Consider the following 19,851-nt stretch of genomic DNA (forward strand, 5'->3'; position numbering starts at 1 on the left):
CGGATTTCTGATCAATGGCCTCCACCGCCTTGGTGACGGTTGCTACAATACTAAATAGAGTCTTGAATTTCTCAAATCCAAGGTTATAAATAATTTACTCTGTCTTCAAATTCCAGTGTGCTCTTCTTCCTGCCATTAAATGAAATAGTTTTATTCTCACCAGTATGTGTTTGTGGGTTTGTTTGGTGCTAGGTCGGTAATGTGGTTTTGTTTGTAAAAAGACTGTGTCAGAACCATGCTGCACTGAAGTGATGCAAACCCCATTGCTGCAGAAGTGGTGATGTGCAGCCAGACCTTTTCTATTGTGTGCTCCTGTAACTGTATTGGCCAAAGTGGCTCACCAGCAGCGCCCTGAGGCGAATCGCCCTGTGGCTCCCAGGGCTGAGCCCTTTGCCTTCTCAGCTCTGCAGCTTCTGCTTGTGTGGGGAGCAAAGTGTCAGGATCCGTCGTGTGAGGCTGAAGCACGTTACTCCTGACTTCTCTTTTATTGAAGTCTAAATTCCCTTAACTGTTAATGTATGTCTGGAAGCTCAAACGTGGAAGGATTTACTAAACAGTGTTTCTTTTTCTAATTATGTTCCCTATTACTCATCAATATATGCCTATTTTTACTTTCGGTAACTGGTTCCGCTGAGCTTTAAGAAAGAAAGTTGTACTTTCATTAAACTCACAGTTACCTGATGTGCGCAAGTTTAAATTGTCTTTGGGTATCTCACTCTTAATTTAGTGGTTAGCACAGAGCCCTTACAGGTTTAAATGCTGTAACAGCACTTCACCTAGTGATGCAGTAAACATGTGAGGAAGTCACTTAATCTGTTTCCATTCTTTCCATTTTGTCACACGGAGTTATTTACCCATCAGGAAAGTGGTGAGCGTTAACTAAGGCTTGCCACTGATCTATTCCCATATCTTTCATTTTGCTGATTTCTGAGTTCAGCTGCCGGTGTTACTGAATAAGGTCAGCTGTGCCTCTTAGTATTGTAGTGTATTCTTAGTGGCATTAGCTTTGTATTTGTACTAAAATACTAATAATATATTTCTTCATCTGTAGTTCTGCATTATATCTGCATTTATTAGCTTATAGTAGTATCAGGAATGTTTGTTCACATAGTAAGTGAACAGAAATAATGTCAAGCTAAGTATTTATTTTCATAAAGCCTTTGCTAAGATAGAAATGTATTTATTTCTGCTACTAAGGGTTGATACAGTAACACTTAAGACAGTTGACATAATTTTTTCTTATGATTTTTATTATATCACTCCTGTAACTAAAACAAGATAAACATGCGTTATCTTCAATTTCTGGATTACTTAACTGTGAACCTTCCACTAAAAAAGTCTAAAATTTTTCAAAAGAATAAATGCTGGTGTAGCAGACAATAAATTCGATTTGAACTTCAGCAACACGTGGAATAGGAGGTGTCTTTGAATAGCCTTGTCGTGTCATCGGTAACCGTGTGCCCAGATTTATAGCTGCTCCTTCTTGGCCAGGGACAAGAAGTTCTATGAGAAAAATTCTGTTAAGGAGATGACAACTGTGAAACTGCTGAATCTATTCATTTTTCACTGGCTCTGTGACCAGTGTGTTGTGCCTGATTTTTGCCTCTACCCTCTCCTTGCTGTTGTAGAGCATCATGTAAAATGGTGGTGTTATAACAATGATCCTTCCTAATCACAAAAGTGTATTTCCATCATTTTAATTGGTTGTTTTTCCTCTCCAGCTAAGACGTGAGAAGATTGACCTTGAAAATACTTTGGAACAAGAGCAAGAAGCACTAGTGAATCGTCTCTGGAAGAGAATGGATAAGCTTGAAGCAGAAAAACGGTTTGTGTTGTTGCAGTGTTTGTTACTGTGGGAGAGACATAATTTAATATATAATGTTCTGGATTAAATATGTTCACCTCTGTCCCATAAGAGTTGTTTAATCTATGAAAACCTGGATGTTAAAGCAGTTGTAAAACTCCTTGTTTACATGATGCCACATCTATGATTGCTTAAAGAAGATGAAGATAAATAGCTTAAGAAATTACTTGGGAAAGCGTGAAGGAATTTGCTGTGTTTTTTCAACTGCTAATAGACTTTTTAAAGCTTCTCACTTGGGGTCAGCTTTATCTTTGTGGCCCAGAGAAAATAACATGGTATTTTAGTGTATGTGTTTTATGAGAAGCTCTTAGTTTTTCCCAAAGAAAACTTCAGCTTTATCTCAGTGGTGTTCACTCATGTCTTTTGAGGCTTCCTGCTGCTTCTTTGATAGAAGTTAAAGCAGTAAGACTTTATATCCTGGGAAAGCTAAGATTTAAAAAGTGTAGTAAAGCAACCTTCTCTTAATGCCCTGTTTTAAGAATTCTGGTTTTGGGGAGAGTGGGAGAGAAGAGATGATTAACACCTTATTTCCTTCTACATGTTTAAGAACAGTGATGTTAGTGTGACTCTCTGAATCTTGACTGGGGCCTCAGCAAACACCTGAGCCTAAGTTGAACCACACATTGTGTAGTTTTATTTTACAGAGCTCTGCTGTATGGAAAGTGCTCTGAAGGGATACATGTGATATTCATTAGTAGTAGAACTGTAGTGGGATGGGCCTTTGGTAGGATTTTTCTGCATCTTAGATTTAAAGCCCACTAAGCCATATTATTTCTGATTTAATTAATCTCAGGCTGTGTGCCTTACTACAAGGAGCCGTGGTGGAGTCAGACCAGGGTTCAGTACCACTTTGTATGGTACCTGTGAATGCTAGGCCCTGTGGAGTTGTGCTTGCGTGGTGCTGTCCCTGCTCCTCAGGGCAAAGTTGGATCTGACTAATCAGCAAGTTTCTAGTGTGGAACAGTTTCATGCTTTCGGGCTGAAAAATACTTATTGTGGTTTAACCCCAGCCAGCAACTTGGCACCACACAGCTGCTCGCTCACTCCTCCCTTCTCCCAGTGGGCTGGAGAGGATAATTGAAAAAAAAAAAAAAGGTAAAACTTGTGGGTTAAGAACAGTTAATAACTAAAATGACAATAATAACAAATATAACGATAGTAATGAAAAGGACTAGAACAAAACGAGAGAGATAAATCCCAAGATAAGTGTTGCACAATGCAGTTGCTCACCATCTGCTGACTGATGCCTGAGCCGCGATCCCTACCCAGCCCCGTGTCCCAGCCAGCTCCTTTCAATTTATATACCGAGCGTGATGTTCTACGGTGTGGAATATCCCGGTGGCTACTGCGGATCAGCTGTCCTGGCCATGCTCCCTCCCAGCCTCCTGTGCTCCTGCAGGCTAGCAAAACAAGGGAAAGTCCTTGATTCCTTAGCAGCAACTAAAAACATCAGTATATTATCAGCATTCGTCTCCTACTGACTTCAAAACACAGCACTATTCTAGCTACTAAGGAGTGAGCTATTTCAGCTGAACCTGAGACAACACTTCGTATATTATGTCCCAAAATCATCATTTAGGATATTCAGTATCTGTCATATACTTACTTCAGGGTAAGAGAAGTTCGTGTCTCCTGATTTTACAATCGGTTATTTGAGGTATTTGAAACCTCGTGGAATTTCTGTTTGGAGATTTTTATTTAAAAAAAAAAAAAAAGAGACACTTTGAATATGCTTCAGAAAATGTGAAGTTTTCTCTTTTGGTAATGATAAAGCACAGAAAAGCTTGTGTTTCGCCATGCATATACTTTACTTATCTTTGCATCTGGAGTGTGTGTTCTTCCTCTAAGAACATAAATGGAAAAATTCAGAAAAGATTAAAGGAACTTGCTTAGAAATGTTTTTTTGAACAAGTAGCGTTTCAGTATAAAACTGGTAACTATATGCAGTCCAGATTTTTTTTTTTTCCGGAGCTGTGTGCAGAAATGTTTGGGAGTGTTAATGCCTGAGTATTTTAGAAAATCCATATGTGCTTGGGCAAGAAATTCTACCTTTTCTATATTGAATTAAGAAAAAAAAGCATTATAAATCCTTCCAAAATCCCCAAACCAATTGTTAAAAGAAGTCTTGCATACTTGTCAGAATCCTTGCAATTGCTTTCTGGGGGATTTAAGGGTTTTTCTTTTCCATAGAATTGAAGGTAAAGTTTGACCTGTTTTTCATAAAGAATTTTGCAGGAGAAATTAGACCAGCCAGTATCTGCTCCACCATCACCCAGAGACATATCAATGGAGATAGATTCTCCAGAAAATATGATGAGACATATCAGATTTTTAAAGAATGAAGTGGAGAGATTAAAGAAGCAACTGAGGGCTGCACAGTTACAGCGTGAGTAAACTTGTTTTATATCATTTTAAGTTTGTGTAATATAAGTTTTTTCATATGTACTTCCTTGAGTGGAGGTGGAAAGAAGGTAGGGCAGGTTTGGATTAAAACGCTTTCATAATTGCAGTATTATTGCTTTTTGATGTATTTATACTGCAGCGTGGTTTTGGGGTTTTTTTAGCTTTACTAGAAAGGTGTCTAGAAGAATCAACAAATATTTCTTGGATATTTGGGGCCAGAAAGACAGTTTCTATATTTTTTTTTTTAATTTTTTTCAGAGACTTAGCAGTATTCCCAACATATACAGATTTTGCCAAACATGGCCTACTCTGTAAGAGTCTCGGTATAAATTAAGAATTACTCAAAAGAATTAAGAGCTAGGAAAATAAAGTGAAGTTGTATACAAGAATTTCACTTGTTAATGCTTGCATCTACCTTTAGCTGTGTTAGACTAATTGTTCTGGCAGGTGTTTCGCCTCACAGTGTAGCAGAACAAGTAATGTTCTTTTGTCACTACCTATGTGATATCGTTTTGGAGGTGGGCAGAATAAGTATCTGTGTAGAAATCCTTGTGTTTCTGTTTTGGAAAGTGTCACAGACCCTTGATGAGAGGTGGAAAGGCCGGTTTTTGCCCAGCCTTTCAAGAGAAGAGACTGTGGCTCTGAGCAGGTGGTGTCCGCTGGCAGGGAGGCTGCTTGCACTGTCCTGCAAATTTTCCAGTGCTGATCCTTCATTCTCTGATGCTAAATCTAAAATTTCTCTCTGAATTCCATCAGTTCTGCCTGGTTCCTAGTCAGTGGTGTTATACTTCAGTTAATGGATAAGTAGGTATCTGAACATAGAGATGGAAGAATTTGGGCCGGCAGAAACAGGTAATATTCTGCCCCTCTAGCCTGCTGGTCATGACAGGCTAACTGGAATATTTCAACCCCGGCTAGAGAAGTAGCTTGCCAGAGGCAGCAGCCTTCCTTAAAGATGGACATAATGAGAGAGTGCTCTTTTGCAATGGCCTTGTGCACAAGTTTATGGTATTAATAACTTACGTCAGTTAAGAGAGGACAAGGACTTGCCAGTTTTGCACTGCAGCCTTCACTTTCTGAACTTCGGAACAAGAGCAAGGTCTTAGATTTAAAGTAGACTTTGTACAAATACAGCCTAATGAATTTCAAGTATTCTTCATTATTTTTCAGTGGTTTCTGGTCAAAATTTAGAACCATTTAAAGTCAAATTCTCACTGAAAATAAGGTCTAGGTTTAAAAGTACTCCTTCCCTTTGTGAACAGATTAAACAGAGCTGCAATACGAGTAGCGATGCAGGTCGAAATGGTGGATGTGCGACCTTGCAAGCGGAAGATGAAACTGAAATGCAGTTTTCAGTTTGGTGTTTGCAGTATTAGAGAACCTCTAGCATTATTCATAAATACCTGATAAAATCTGCTTACCGAATTGTGACGTTGGTATTGCATCTTGTATTCCTGAAGCACTTATTTCTAGGCTAGGAACTGTTCTGATAGAACAGTGGTTTTAAATAAGTGACATTGTTACATTTAGAGGTGATATTTCCACAAAAGAAAGATAAACCTCATATTGCCAATGATTTGGGAACAGTCTTCTAAAACAGCAGTGTTCCTCTGATTGAAGGGTGCTGGATAAAGAAGTGAGCACAAAACATGGTGAATCATGGTGCTATATATCAAGGAATTAACTGTAAACTTGATCAAACATTAGAAAACCTCTCAAAATATGTTGTGTGTGTCATAAGTCTTTATCATGTCTTCCATTTCATCTAAATGTCAAAATGCTTCATAGCTTTCCATAATTTGATGTTTTCACTTCAAATAGCCTGTGATACCGGACTAAGTGATGATTGCTGAGCTTGTTTAGAGTTGAAAACTCAAATTGCCCTCTGATGCAAAGAGTAAACCACTTGTTGGCTTTTAATTCTGCTGGCCAGTCTCTGTGATAAAACTTGTAAATGAAAAAAATGCTACAGCATACATACAAGGTAGCAATTTTATACAAGTTTGTGTAATTTGGGTTTCGGAACTTGTTTTGTGCTTCCTCCTGCAAAATGGAAATGTACATTTCAAATAATTTGTTCTGCATGTTGCAGAAAAATCTTTGTAGAAGTGGAATAGCAGGAGTCACTGTGTTTTTTCTTTCTAGTTTTGAGTTTATGATTTTCTTCATGATTTTTAAGTAAATACCTAAAACCTTTGCTTTTTACCTTTTATTTCTAAAATGTCTGACAAGCAGTAGTTTGGTTTAGTACCTACGGTTCTGAATTAGGCTTTAAACTAATAACTTGGAGATGGGAATTGTGAATGATACATCCTGAGCATTTTTTACACCCTCATTCGTGAAGTACTGGAGTAAAATTAGGCGCAACATACTTGTTACAAACCTAATTGTAATCAAATTTTAACAAAATTTCAGATTCAGAGAAGATGGCACAATATTTAGAAGAGGAGCGACATATGAGAGAAGAAAATTTGAGACTTCAAAGAAAATTACAGAGGGAAATGGAGCGTAGAGAAGCACTCTGCAGGCAACTGTCAGAAAGTGAATCCAGCTTAGAAATGGATGATGAAAGGTTTGTGATTTCTAGCCATCCAGATATGTTGGCATTAAGCTTATTAATCAATACTCATATTTCTTTTTAAATATTATAGAATAAGTATTTATAGAAATAACCTCTATATGGGTTTAATATCTGTATCAAATTTCTGCATGGTCCAGGAATATATTCAGTAGAATTGTATCAAACTTGTGCAGAAAATTGCATTAGTTTTAACAGTAAGAGAAAATATTTATATCTGAAGACCCTCAGGGTTTTGATAATATATATATAAATAAATAGAGCTGTGGAGTTGAGATTTGGGATCATTTGATCATAGTACCTTTGGTTTGCCCCTCACTTATAACTGCAGGGAATTTTGTGAGGTAGGAACAATGTTCTTACTTGGGGCTAATTTGTCATCTGCAGAAATTAAAGTGTGTTCAGCCAAATACAAAGGGATGCTATATAAAGAAAGCCTTTGAGAGAGGAAGCATTTCTAAAACTGTGGGGTTGTTCTTGATGTCCAAACAGTAAGATCTTTGATTTTTGTTTTTAATTATTTTTTTTGCCGTCTACTGCAAACTGCATTGCTTGTGCTGACCTTATAGATAGACTTGTCATGGTTTTGTATGATGCCTTTTAGTGTTTTTCTCACGTCATAGTCATATGACAATGAGATGTCTTAAAAGAAGCTTTCAAATACATTTTGAATAAAACATTCTTATTTCTTATCAAATGCTCATTATTTTGTTGTACTGCTTTACATTATTTTGGATTTATAGTGGTTCTTAAAAAAAAAAGCTACCCTGTGCTGTGTATTCTTCACTCAGATATTTCCTCTTGGGTCATCATGTGTTTATAAGCTGTAATTTACCAGAAACAAAGTACCAGATATTTTGTTTCAAGGAGCACACTGAAAGTTCAGGGTAGTGTTTTCATTTTAATCAAATAATAGGCAAGTGATGCATATTGCAGTCGCATCTGGTATTAGGATGTAGTGAATGCTGTATAAAGTAATGGTTAGAACCACAGGATTCTGGTGCTTGAATGGACTTCTGTTAACATTGTATTTTTGTCAATTTTTATGTCGTAATGGAAATGCAGTCAACATCTAAATCTATGCGAATTACCAGTATTAATCCAAAACTGTAGAGCATCCTAATAGCTTTATTGTCAGCGAGTTGTAAGTAGTGGGCACCAATAAAACGCTGGAAAATTTGATTAGCTGTTCTGTAGTTTTAAGAAATTTGATTGTCTTATTGATGTTCTTGGTACTACAAAGGCATGACAGAAGAGATCCCAAGTTAGTATTTGCAGTGTCAGTAATACAAAGCGAAGGGAAGGACGAAGCTGGCATTAGAGTGGTTAGGCTGAGGAGAACTGTGTAGGCAAAATAACTGTGGAACCACATGCAGCAGTGATTTTAAGATGTAAAGTTTTGTCAGCGTACATTGTCTTCTTAAAAATGATGGTGGTGGTGGATCAGATACCCATTTTTTTCAGTTGCATTCTGTTAGCTGATGATAATTACTTAGATGAGGGTAAATGAAGATGCTTTACCGAATGCAAAATACAGCTCTCCCAAAACTTCTTCCTCCTGGCTAGCAGCAACTTAGTCTTCTCAATCTTCCATCTTGTTCTCTAGAGTAGTAGGAGTCTATCTGAAAGCAGGAAGCGTACTAACAGTGTGCTATTACACATCACTTGTTCCAGGTAGTAGGGTGACTTACAGAAAGCTGTCTTTATGTAAAATAAAATACGATTAAATCACAAAGACCACTGCCTTCCTGTAATAGCACGTACAAGTAATAACATTGGAAGTTATGGTGTGTTGCAGAGGTGGCCTGGTCAGTTCAGTTTCGCTAACCTTGCCACTTCTGGCTGTTCATAAAACTTATAACTAAACTTTAATTTGCCAGTTTGTGAATTTTGTGTTGTTCCCTATTGCAGCTACTTTTATTGCCTGATCTGTATCACAACAGTGTGTGTGGCCTGTGTTAGGTTTTGTGGCTTAGTAACTCCGAAATCCTGGTTAAAAGCTATATCAGAACCTGTTTCAAATAGTTTATGAACTGGCTCAGAGATCCTGAAGTAGTTATTGTTGTGAGTTCTATCAAATAGAAATATTTTTACTGCTGCTCCATTTTGTTTGTTGTTGTTTTTTTTCCCTGTGATCTGGAAATAAATGTAGCTACTAAGAATTTCTGAGAACACAGGGGTAGAAGGTGAGACAAGCAAGAATCAGAGGGCTATTAGGTAGCTGATTTTACCTGCTGCTTTTCTGTGTCCGTTAAAGAAACACAGCTGAATGTAATAATATCAAACTAGGTGTACTGATTTACAGCTGTCTGTGCAGAAGAAGGCGAGCAGAGAAACCTCTAATTAGACAATGACTGAAAAATCTAGGCTGCCAGCTTAATGCTGTGGAAAATATATGTAAAATTACTTTTGAGATACAAACAGTAAGCGGCAAGTAGGAGCAATTGGTATGATTATCTCCTTTTATATAGCACCCGATGGCTGTGGAGAAGCTTCACTGTATTCAGTGAGTAAAGTACAAATAAATATCACTAAAATTATTTTAGATGGGGAAAAATGCCTTGCCTGAGGTTCTAATCTGTTCAGTTCATCTCAGTGAAGTGTGGGAGGTGTCTTGCAAAACAACCTAGAAGAATCCTTAGTGGGAGGAAGTCCTGGATTCAAAATGTCTCTGTTCCCGAGGCAAAAGACACAGTGAGCAAATGGCTAACCATTGAGACCAAAGGGAATCAAGGAGAAAACAGGGCAGGTTTTTAACTGATGAACATCAATACTATAATGATTTCTTTCCTTTCCATGATTTCGTCTTAGCGCTGAAAGCCTTTCTGGAAGATACTGCAGCCAGACAAGCTATTGAAGTCAATGTAGAAATTATGTGTTAAGTAAGAATGTTGTGTAGGTCCAATTGGACAACAGTATTTGTACCTCTGGCCTTAGTATGTACTATTCTAACCATAAGCGACTTGTACGGTTTGAACTGCAAATGACCAAGATAAGTCCAGCTGTTTCTACTGAAAGTTAAGCCAGTATCTGAGCCTTCAGCAGTGATGAGAGTTCCTGTCCTGACTTCTGAAAGGTGACTGGTCCTTCATTAATCTGATGTGATTCTTATGGGAAATGAAAAAAAAAACCCACAGTGAAACTTTTAAAACATGGCACATTTTAAAAGGTTTGATCTAATTATTCTTTACCTTTTTTTGTTAGATATTTTAATGAGATGTCTGCACAAGGATTAAGACCTCGCACTGTGTCCAGTCCTATCCCTTATACACCCTCACCAAGTTCTAGCAGACCTATATCACCTGGTAAATATTTAACCCAGTTTCTAAAATTATTGTATGCATCACGTAGTAATGTGCCCTGTTAATATATATATAGGTCAGTAGCCTTTCAAAGCTAGTCTGGAGAAAAAGAAATGCATCGTGAATGTAAGAATAGTTTTACCCTAGAGATGTCTTTTAGCGCAGCATGTTTTCGGATGGCTCTGTTTTATGCTGTGAACAGATACTAAAGGTCAGTTACGTAGCTGTCACTTGAACTTTTATTTCTTTTTTTGCTCTGTCTTTCTCTCTTCCTATCTCTTCTTTTGTTGTTTTTTTGGTTGGTTTATTTTTCCTTCCATAGAAGTTGCCCAACAGGATGCATAGTTCAAACGGATTTTTAGAGTTTGGTGATGAACTAATAATGAGACTGCTGTTGTGCTCTGAATCAAAACTTCTTACAGAAGTCTAACCTTGAACAAGTTGGAAAACGTCAATTTCCATTTCTCTTTAGTAGAGAAACAGCTTTTGTAGTTCTGTTATCTTCTATAGTAAAACAACAACTATAAAATTAAGAATTCCTGTCCCTAGTATTTTCCATAACAAAGGCAAACTAACCTTTTTAAAGTTTTAATTACTGGATATATTTTTTTAAGTCAAAGGAAATGTATCTCTGTTACTAGCACATTTATTGACGGCAATTTAAAATCCCTTAAAATCGTGCTTGGACGTTCATTAAAAGTTATTGGCCATGAGTGTTATGTGGCGGTGACAAACTCACTTGTACGTAATGAAGTGAATCCTTCATGCTCTGCTTTCCCAAGTTCACCTTTTAAACCTGTTGGGCAGGGTCCTACAGCAAGGGCAAATGAGATGTGCTTTGTCTGTATTCACACGTTCTGCAAGATGGGATTGAGATGTTTTATTACGCAGGTCTGCTAGAACATACAAAATGTCTTTAAACTCTTCAGTTTTCAGGGTAGACTTTGCTTTTTCAGAAGAACTCAAAATAGTTTTCGTCCAGGTGTTGCAAAAGGAGTAAGCATATGTGAAAACTAGCAGTGGCTGTAAGCTATAGTACAGTGTTGGAGATAAGCATTATGATAGAGCTTTTCAAGAGTTTTTTTGGCTTCTGAAATGAGCCAAAACACTTTCGGTTTTTTGCAAGGTACATTACCAAGAAAACGATGTTTTCGTAACCTTTTCCTGTAACTGAGTGTGCAGAAACATGGTCATACTAACAACTGTTCTGGAGTAACTACTGTTGGACATCCATGATTATATATGTGCAGCTTTCCTAATAACACAGTATGCAAATGCACATGGTATCTGCATTCCACGCAGTGGTTATAATTAAAAGTATATGTAGGAAAAAATATCTGGTAACTTCCAGGCTTCCATCCTAGATTACATAGAAATGCACCCAATTTAGATGACGTACAAGTGCAGGAGTGCTTTGTCAGTTTGTTCCCTGCGGACTTTACTTCCCATCAGTAGTTGATCGAAAAGTGGGAATTATATCCCACAGACAGGTGATGCTGAAACAGAATCTGAAGCAGAGTTAAAAACAGCACAGACGAAATGATCACTTCTAACAGTTCACAGTTTTGGTAATGTTGGTACAGGAAGCGTTCCAGGCTAGCACTTCTGTGCAGGCAGCTGTGTTACTCTGCTTCACATCTGATAAATTAATATACACGGCTGGGAAGTTTCAGACTTTAGAAAAATAGGAGCAGCAGTTTGCTAGACAACTAATGAGATCAATAGGGAATTTTGTACAGCTGTCTGGAGCATATGAATGCAGTAATGGTTGACAACAAATACGTTTTGAGAGTTCTTTATAGTAGTACAGTAAGCTGCTGTCAAAATATCAGCACAGAATGATACCATGTTGTATTTTTATGTTAGTTGTACGACTTGCCATGTTTCATTTGGGAAAGGATGTGCCTGAATTTGTAGAAACATAACTTGAAAACAGTTAGAAATGCTATAATTTCATATGGGTAGCCAGTCAGGTTTAATGGGTTAGATTTTGGCTCCTGAATCTCGGAGACTTTTTGTTCGTGTGGCTTGAGGTGCTGCTGTTGAGGACTCTTTCAAGCTTGAGATATGGCTGAGATTTCTAGCACAACGTATGGAACTGTAGAAGATGGTAGAAGTATTGCTACTCCTAAGCAGCTGGGGGTTAGTTCCTCTAATTAACAATTAGTCTTTAGTGTAGATACACTGTTTTATGCTTTGCTCCTAAAGCTAGGCTAGATAGAAATTTTGGGCTGCAGAGATGAGCTGCTTTGGATATATGTGCATTGTTCTGTTACTGCTTCTTTGACTGCCAGGCAGTCTTGCAATTGTAAAGCTTTTGGAGCTGGTTTATTGCAGAGCAGTCCAAAATCGTAATGCTGCAAAGGTGACTTGAAAGCATATTTTTTTGCCTATTACTGTTCTAGGCTTTTGTCTTTGACTTGCAAGACATCGTCACCTACTTGAACATTGAATTACTTCTCTCCTTGTGCTTACAAAAGCACTTAGTTATAAAACATATGCTGTGCAGACAATTGGATTGTGTAGTCAAAAAGATGCAGATTGATTTTGTTAATCTATGTTGTTAACAACTTCGAAGTGACACTGATTCCATTGGAACCACTTGTAATTTGCACCAGATGTACACTGAGGATGTAGCAGAATCAAACAGAATTTTAGGAAGCAAGGGGATTATGTTTTCTTTTATAACTTCATTAGTGATCTGAGACTTGTTTTGATAGGGTGTTTTTCAGCCAAGAGTTTGTCTCATCAATTGTAGTTCAAACACAGATGGGGCAGTTAAAGACAAAGCTGGGTGTCAATGCAGTGGCAATGATTTAGTGCTGAAATATGAAAACTGTGAAATCTGGAGTGGTGTTATAAAGTTTAATAGACCTTTAGAAACTTTTTTTGGTTGTAATTCTTCAAAGTGGTTGCTAGTGTCTAATACTAAACATCTGGGAAAAGTCTGGTCTCCTGCCTTAGAAGTACTTTTGTCAGAAAGCAAAGGTTGAAGTTAACAATTTTGGAAAAAGCGCTGTTTCAAGAAATACTCAAAATGTTCAGAACACTTGAGGGTCTGAACTTTAAGCACATAGTGGTTGCTGTTTCTGTTTACCTTTTGGTTAGCTGTACAGGTACTCTGCTTTTTTATAAATGAGTTCTTACACAAATATTTAGACAGAAGAATGAGATATTTGCACTTTTGAATATTAGGCTTTCCTTAATGTGGATGAAACAAGTTGTGATGTTAAATGTTAGTTGCTAGCCTTGTCCAGTGAGCAGCTAAGCCCAGAATGTTTTAGCTTCATAGCCCCAAAGGTCTTCGGGTCCCTACCATTAAATGCTGAGGCCAAACAGGAGGAAGCCTGGTGTGGATCTGGTGTGCCTTAGAGGAGCCGCCTACACCTGCTTTCTTTGGGGAAGCTCACAGTGGCGTGGTGCTAGATGGCTTCTCCAGGCACAACCTCTCTGCTTCCTCAGGTTCTATTTTGTTCAAGAAGTAATTTCTTCTGAGAAGAAGTGGAAGGATGGATCGACTAAAACTTAAGTGGCGTGGGGAGCCTTACGCTGTTAAGTGAAAAGTCATGTCAAACATTGTGTAATACATGTTTTGAAACGCATAGTAGTTAACAAGAGGAAAAGCAAGTGATTTTCCATCACGCTTTTCAGTACAATGAATATTTTTAGATGTCTAATGTAGCAGCAGTTACCATTTTTTAACCTGTCATTGATTCAAAACTAAAAAAATTTTGAAAATATGTGCTTTAGTTTGTATTATAAACAAGAATGTTGATGTTACATTGTTTTAACAATTTTTAGGTCTGTCATATGCAAGTCACACAGTTGGTTTCACACCACCAACTTCATTGACTAGAGCTGGAATGTCTTACTACAATTCCCCAGGCCTTCATGTGCAACATATGGGACCATCCCATGGTATTACAGTAAGTATTTAAAATAGTAAATACTCATTACTGATGTGAGTTTGGTTTTCAAAAGTTATGGTTACTTGTCCTTCAGCTTTTTTACAAAACATTTGCGTAAATGTTTGTTTTTGTCTCCTTCGAGATATCTGTTGCTGCTTTCTTCAGCCTTGATTTTCCTCTTCACCCCTGAGAACCTGATTCTTTTTGGAGAACCTTATTTTCTGCAAAAGAGTAGGATGTATTATCATCTTAAGGACAGTAATAGGTATCACTTTATGGATCAGCAGGCAGGGTGTGACAAGTGATGTTCTAAGGTACTAAGCCTGTCCTGGGAAGTAAAAATATTGCTTTCATTTTTCTCCTAGTCTCCACCATCTGACGGATGAGTCATCTGAGGTTGCTTCAAGCTCAGGTTTTCTTCAGGATGACACACAATGCTACCATCATGTCACTGTAACAGGCAGTTAACTCTTATTTTCTATTCTCATTGGCAAAGAAGAAAGTTAATATAAACATCTGTTAGGGCAGTTTCTCATATTTCAGTTGGATTTATTTCTTTTTTACTTGTAATGTTTGATGCATTTCTCCATAATGGTGTTTCTTCTAAATATTTCTGGAGTTCAGTGAGCAAAACAGAGCCTAAATATTAACCATTGGGCTGAATATGTTATAGTTGTTGTATCAAGACAGCTCAACAGGTACGGTAATATGTAAATATCCTGCAAGTTTTTTGCATATATTTGTCATTCTCAGTTATGAAGACACATTTCAATAGAGTTTATTATAGTATGGCTGCTTCTGAAGTTGTTGAGGCGAGTGTGCGAAATAATTGTTAATTCCATTGTGCAAAGATTGGTGGGAATGCTGCAGTGGTGGGTAGGGCAGGACGGAAGCTGGAGCTCAGCAGGGAGTTAGAATCCTGGTCTGGGGTCAGCCCACTGCTGTGTGTCACCTGAGTTAGTCACAGGAAGATCTTTGTGCTTCTAGAAGGCCTGGAACCTAATTTTATAAATAATTTTTTCAAGGAACTTGTTCCATTCAATCTCTGTGAAATGCTACTCTTTCTGAAACTATGCTGTGAAAAAGATCATCGTCAGGACAAAAGACTACTTGCTTTGAGGAAGTAGCCCTTGGCTTTGTCTGAATACTGAAACCAAATCCCTTTGTTTTAGTAGATGTACACAAATGCAGTAAATGATTTTAAGTGTTTCAGAGGCATGAGTCAGTTGTCAAGAATCCCTTGGCTTTTCACGTATAGCATTCATCTATTGTACATAGTTGTGCAGAAAAATACATACCCTATACATTATTTTACTAAACTGCAGTTTGATTCTTGACTCTTCATTCTTGATCTTCATTACAGAATAAATTGACTTCACATGTAGTACCTTTGGTATAGCACTAGAATCATGCTTCTGCCCAGAGTTGATTGCCTGTGGTCGATTATTAAGTGTGGGTGGGTGGTTTGTCATGCCATGAGGTTCTTGATTAATGCTAACTGGATTGGTAAGTAGTGAGCATTTTGGTTTCAAAAGTGCAGAAGTTAGCGTTGTGCAGTTTAATTTATATTTTTACGTTAAAGAAGATTCCCCAGTACCACCACCACTGGTTTGTAAATATAAAGTGGGTTTTAAATCTTTGTGTTTAAATATGCAGGCTGTTCAAAGTCTGTAGTTTCTGTTGAGGGGACCTCTCTAACAAGCACTTGACTCCTGCAGCTCCAAGAGTTGTAATCTTTTCTTGTTCTCCAAAGAACAACTTGTATTGTGCTTTGGTCGTGCTCCAGTGTGCAGGCTAAGAGTCTTTCAGAAAAATAGAGATTCTGGGCAGAGCCTCTGGCATTCGAAACATTTCTACCCACACTCAGGTACCACATAGTTGGACTTCATACACCAGCAGCATGAAGTTAAAGGTTCATCAGCACCAACTGGTTGGGCAAGCACAACTGGGAGGTGCTGTCTCTACAGTGTCTCTCGATTCTCTTTAGGTTGCTGGCCCAAATAGGTAAACGTGTCTTCAGGATATGGCTCGTGTTCCTTTCCTGTAAGCTGACGGGAGGGAATGAATGTTCTGTGATGTCAGAAGTACCTCCCCTTTCCTTTGCTACTCAGTTTCAGAGTAACCTTTATTTTATGTAAAAGTTGTGGGTTTTCTTGCAGTGTTTTGAAGTGGATTCTTCCCACATAATTGTTTGATTTTTTTTTTTGTGGGCTTTTTGTTCATTTTATTTTTCCCTTTGCTAAGCTCAATAACTTGATTAGGGAGCTTGCACCTAAGGTTGTTCAGGAGCATGTTAAACATAATTTTACTCTTTGTTCTGCAGAGGCCTTCACCACGAAGAAGTAACAGCCCCGACAAATTTAAACGTCCCACTCCTCCTCCTTCTCCAAACACGCAGACCCCAGTGCAGCCACCTCCACCACCACCTCCGCCGCCTGTGCAACCCACGGTCCAAGCTACAGCGTCGCAGTCGGCCACTTTTCCACATTCAGTGCATCCCTCCTCTCAGCCTTAGTGCATGTGCTCAGCAGTCTGTATGTCAGAAGTGGACTCATAACATGGAGCAGTTTACTAAAAGCCAAAGGCTTACTTGGCATATTTGAATTTGACTTATTTGCACTGAGGTTATATAGGCTTCACTGTTAATTGTGTTGTAAACGTTTGTATAAAATGCAGCCAGTGTTGTGGGTCTACAACACTAACTAAACAAAGTTTTCCATCAGTGTTTACTTGAACTACATGTATGTCCATTCTCTGGCTGGAACATTTGCTACTCTGTTTGGTAATACGGCGTTACGTCGTTTTGCTTGGCTCCAAAGCTTCATTTTTCCTGGCTTTTAGGTTTGTAAAATTAAAGGGATACGTTTTTATATTTTTTCATGACAATTTGCAGAAAATTAAAGGCATGATGGGATATATGATAAATTCTGAAACATTACAGTGTTTACCAAGCTTATGGAAATTCAGCACTACGTTTCAGTCATTGGAAATAACAGCTTCTAGTGCAAAAGTGAGTCAGACACCCTAATCAGTGCCCGAGACACATACTCTAGTGTATTATGTAGTAAATAAGCTTAATTCAGCACACAGGACACATCTATACTTCTGTTTAAAAGCACCTCAAACGTATGGTACAGTCTGATTTTTACAGTGAGGGAACTGGCTTCTTGGAGTCTGTGGAATGTACGATTCGTGGACCTTAAGATTTGATGAATTCACTTGATATTTACCTTAACCTGTAAGCTGCCCATACTGTGATCTGTCCCGATTAACTTGGGTAGATGTGGTCCTGCCCACAGGTTACTGATAGCTGATTAAAGCGTGCTCTTTGATTATTTTTAATTTTTTTTTTTTGCTGCAGAAGGCAATGTGATTGTAGAGAACAACTGATGATGACTTTTTTCTTGTTAAAATATATTAATTGTGATGTCCCTGAAGCAAAGTTTGAACAGGTATTCTAAATGTTCAAAAGTCTGCTAGAAATTAACATATGGGATGAGCATATAGGAATTTATTGGCCTAACAGCCAAAGTGTTGTATTGCTTGGTAGAAACGAGTACAAGAAAGTAGCACAACATGGCACTAATGAATGCTTATTTAGCAGCCTAAGCCGGTACAATGTATAAAGAAATGTATTCTGAATACATTCTTTCCATCATTTAGCACAAATAAATTGGTTTCACTTTGCAGTGGAACAAAAGTGTCACTTCTTGATATTGACATCTTAGTTACATTTTTCCCAAGGTTCCTGTTGAGTACTGAGGTTTATATATTATTGATGATTTGAAGTGGTTTACCTCATATGTGGATATGTGGGCCATGGAAAATGACAAGAGAATGTTTATTTTATGAGAATATGTATCTGGCTATAATCAGAGCAGAACCTGAGTAATTTATCTTTTGTTTACAGAACCTTATTTGACATGCCTAATGCTTTATTAAGGGCATTTTAAGAAGGAAGTACAACATTCTGGTAGTATACTAGCACTTGTTTGTTGCTGCTCACCTATTCAGTAAGAATTGCAAACTGAAAATCTTGATAAAATTAGTTCTCTAAATCAAAATAGTAAGTTAAAATAATGTTGTAGAAGGTTCTGCTTAAGGCAAAGCTAGAATTTCTTCACTGTAGCTCTGTAGTTTCAGCTCTGAGAGAATTTGGAGAACTGCATATAAAGTCCATTACACTTCTTAAACCAATATGGGATCAAGTGCATTATCAGATTGCATTAGGTATGGTAGTGATTCTCCAGTCAAGTGATTCTCAAGACTGTGGCCAACCTAAAATTCGAGCAGTGCGTCGATCTGAAAATAACTGACTGTAGCAGATGCTCACCTTTCCGTAGAGGAAACTCAACTGTGAACGTTGCAGTTAAGCAGAGCTCCTAAATCAGTGTAGGATGGCATGTGAGAAAACTACAGGCAATCGGAGGTTGGACTAAAGTCAGGATAAGATTGGTTTAGTTTGACTCTCGTCCTGTTGTAAACAGAAGACAAAGGATAAAAATATATTCTTGACTAGTAGGATCCCAGCTCAAGTATACCACTGTTTGAAACCATGCCCTCCTTTCTGAAGTGCTTTTGGATTCTTGGCTCTGCAGAGTGCAAGCTCCTAGTGGTGGTACTGAGAATGCAGTGGGGAGGGGGGGAAAGCCTTTGACAGTGTTGCTTTAAGATCTTAAAACTGAAAATTGCCTAGAATAATTTACGTTTGAAGGAAGCATATTCCAAAACCCAATTTGTGTAACCCAAGTTCAGCTGCTGTTATAAAGTGTCTTAGTGAACTTTGGTTACTACTCCAGTGGGACTGTTACCAGAGGAAAGTAAAGAACTGACAAATGTGTACTAAATCTTGAAAGTGTAACAAGGCACTAAATTGGCCTTACCCAGCTAAGAACGTTGAACAAATACTTGCTTGCAATCAGAAGTGTTAAACTCTATTTGTAGACTTTTTGAATAAGATGAGAAATTGTGCACAACCGTCTCCTAATAAATGTAAATGGATTTTTGGTTTTCATTGTGGATTGTAGTCATGAATTATGATTTGCAGCTGTGATTTTATCAGATCGCCTGTAGACTGGACAAACTCACTTGACAGTGAGGTCCAGCTTACTGTGAGGGCTTACGTGCTTGGCTTCTTTATCTCTGAAGCACCTGGGTGGGTTTCTGTTCTCTTTTTGTTCCTAATGCCTGTCAGTTGCAGACTGCATCATCACTAGTTGTGTAAGGCCACAGAAGCAATTTTTAGCTGTGATAAGCGTTTTGTGAGTGTACTCCTTTACAGCTAAAGGTGTAAAGAAAAAAAAAAACAAACACCTTTTAGCTTTAGTAGTGCTTTTCTCTCTGACAATCAAGGAGCTTTGTTTTTACTTTTTTTTTCTCAAGGGATCTGGCTTGGACACTGGAATGCAGCTGATACTCTGTAAAGCATTAAGAGTTTATTTTATCCACGATTTGTTCCAGAGAAGTTCTTTGGAAGAAGAGGTGGGGCTGTTCGGAGGTAGTCTTCCAGCTGACAGCCAGATAAGATTGTTTTAATCACTTGAATTCCTGTAAGAGCATATTCCCAAGGGCAGAAAGGACTATCGGGAGTTTTGCAAGAAAATGTCATTGCCTTTCTGTTGGCAGTTGCTGCACTGGAGTTGAACAGAACAGGATTCCTTTCCTGTCAAAATGTTTGTGTTCAGGAATCCATCTGCCTGGGTGGAATCTCTCTGCATTTCAGCTGAGTGAAAAATACAGTCTTGCAAGCAGTGAAAACAAGAAAGCTCCCTGGGATCTGATCAGGTTATGCTGCCG

The 19,851-nt window shown here is 38.1% G+C and overlaps 1 protein-coding gene across 1 annotated transcript in view; it reads left to right on the plus strand.

The window, feature by feature from the left end:
• Window positions 1–19,059, plus strand: part of CCDC6 (coiled-coil domain containing 6) — a 35,223-nt gene extending 16,164 nt beyond the window's left edge. The window contains exons 4-9 of the mRNA XM_009878891.1: window positions 1,722–1,825; window positions 4,090–4,250; window positions 6,683–6,839; window positions 10,050–10,150; window positions 13,949–14,073; window positions 16,379–19,059. Of these exons, the coding sequence (XP_009877193.1) occupies window positions 1,722–1,825; window positions 4,090–4,250; window positions 6,683–6,839; window positions 10,050–10,150; window positions 13,949–14,073; window positions 16,379–16,570 (840 nt within the window). The 3' untranslated portion in view covers window positions 16,571–19,059. The remainder of the gene's footprint in view (window positions 1–1,721; window positions 1,826–4,089; window positions 4,251–6,682; window positions 6,840–10,049; window positions 10,151–13,948; window positions 14,074–16,378) is intronic.
• Window positions 19,060–19,851: the final 792 nt, after the last annotated feature.

This window comes from Apaloderma vittatum, unplaced genomic scaffold (genome assembly GCF_000703405.1).
Source record: "Apaloderma vittatum isolate BGI_N311 unplaced genomic scaffold, ASM70340v1 scaffold11721, whole genome shotgun sequence".
NCBI lineage: Eukaryota > Metazoa > Chordata > Aves > Trogoniformes > Trogonidae > Apaloderma > Apaloderma vittatum.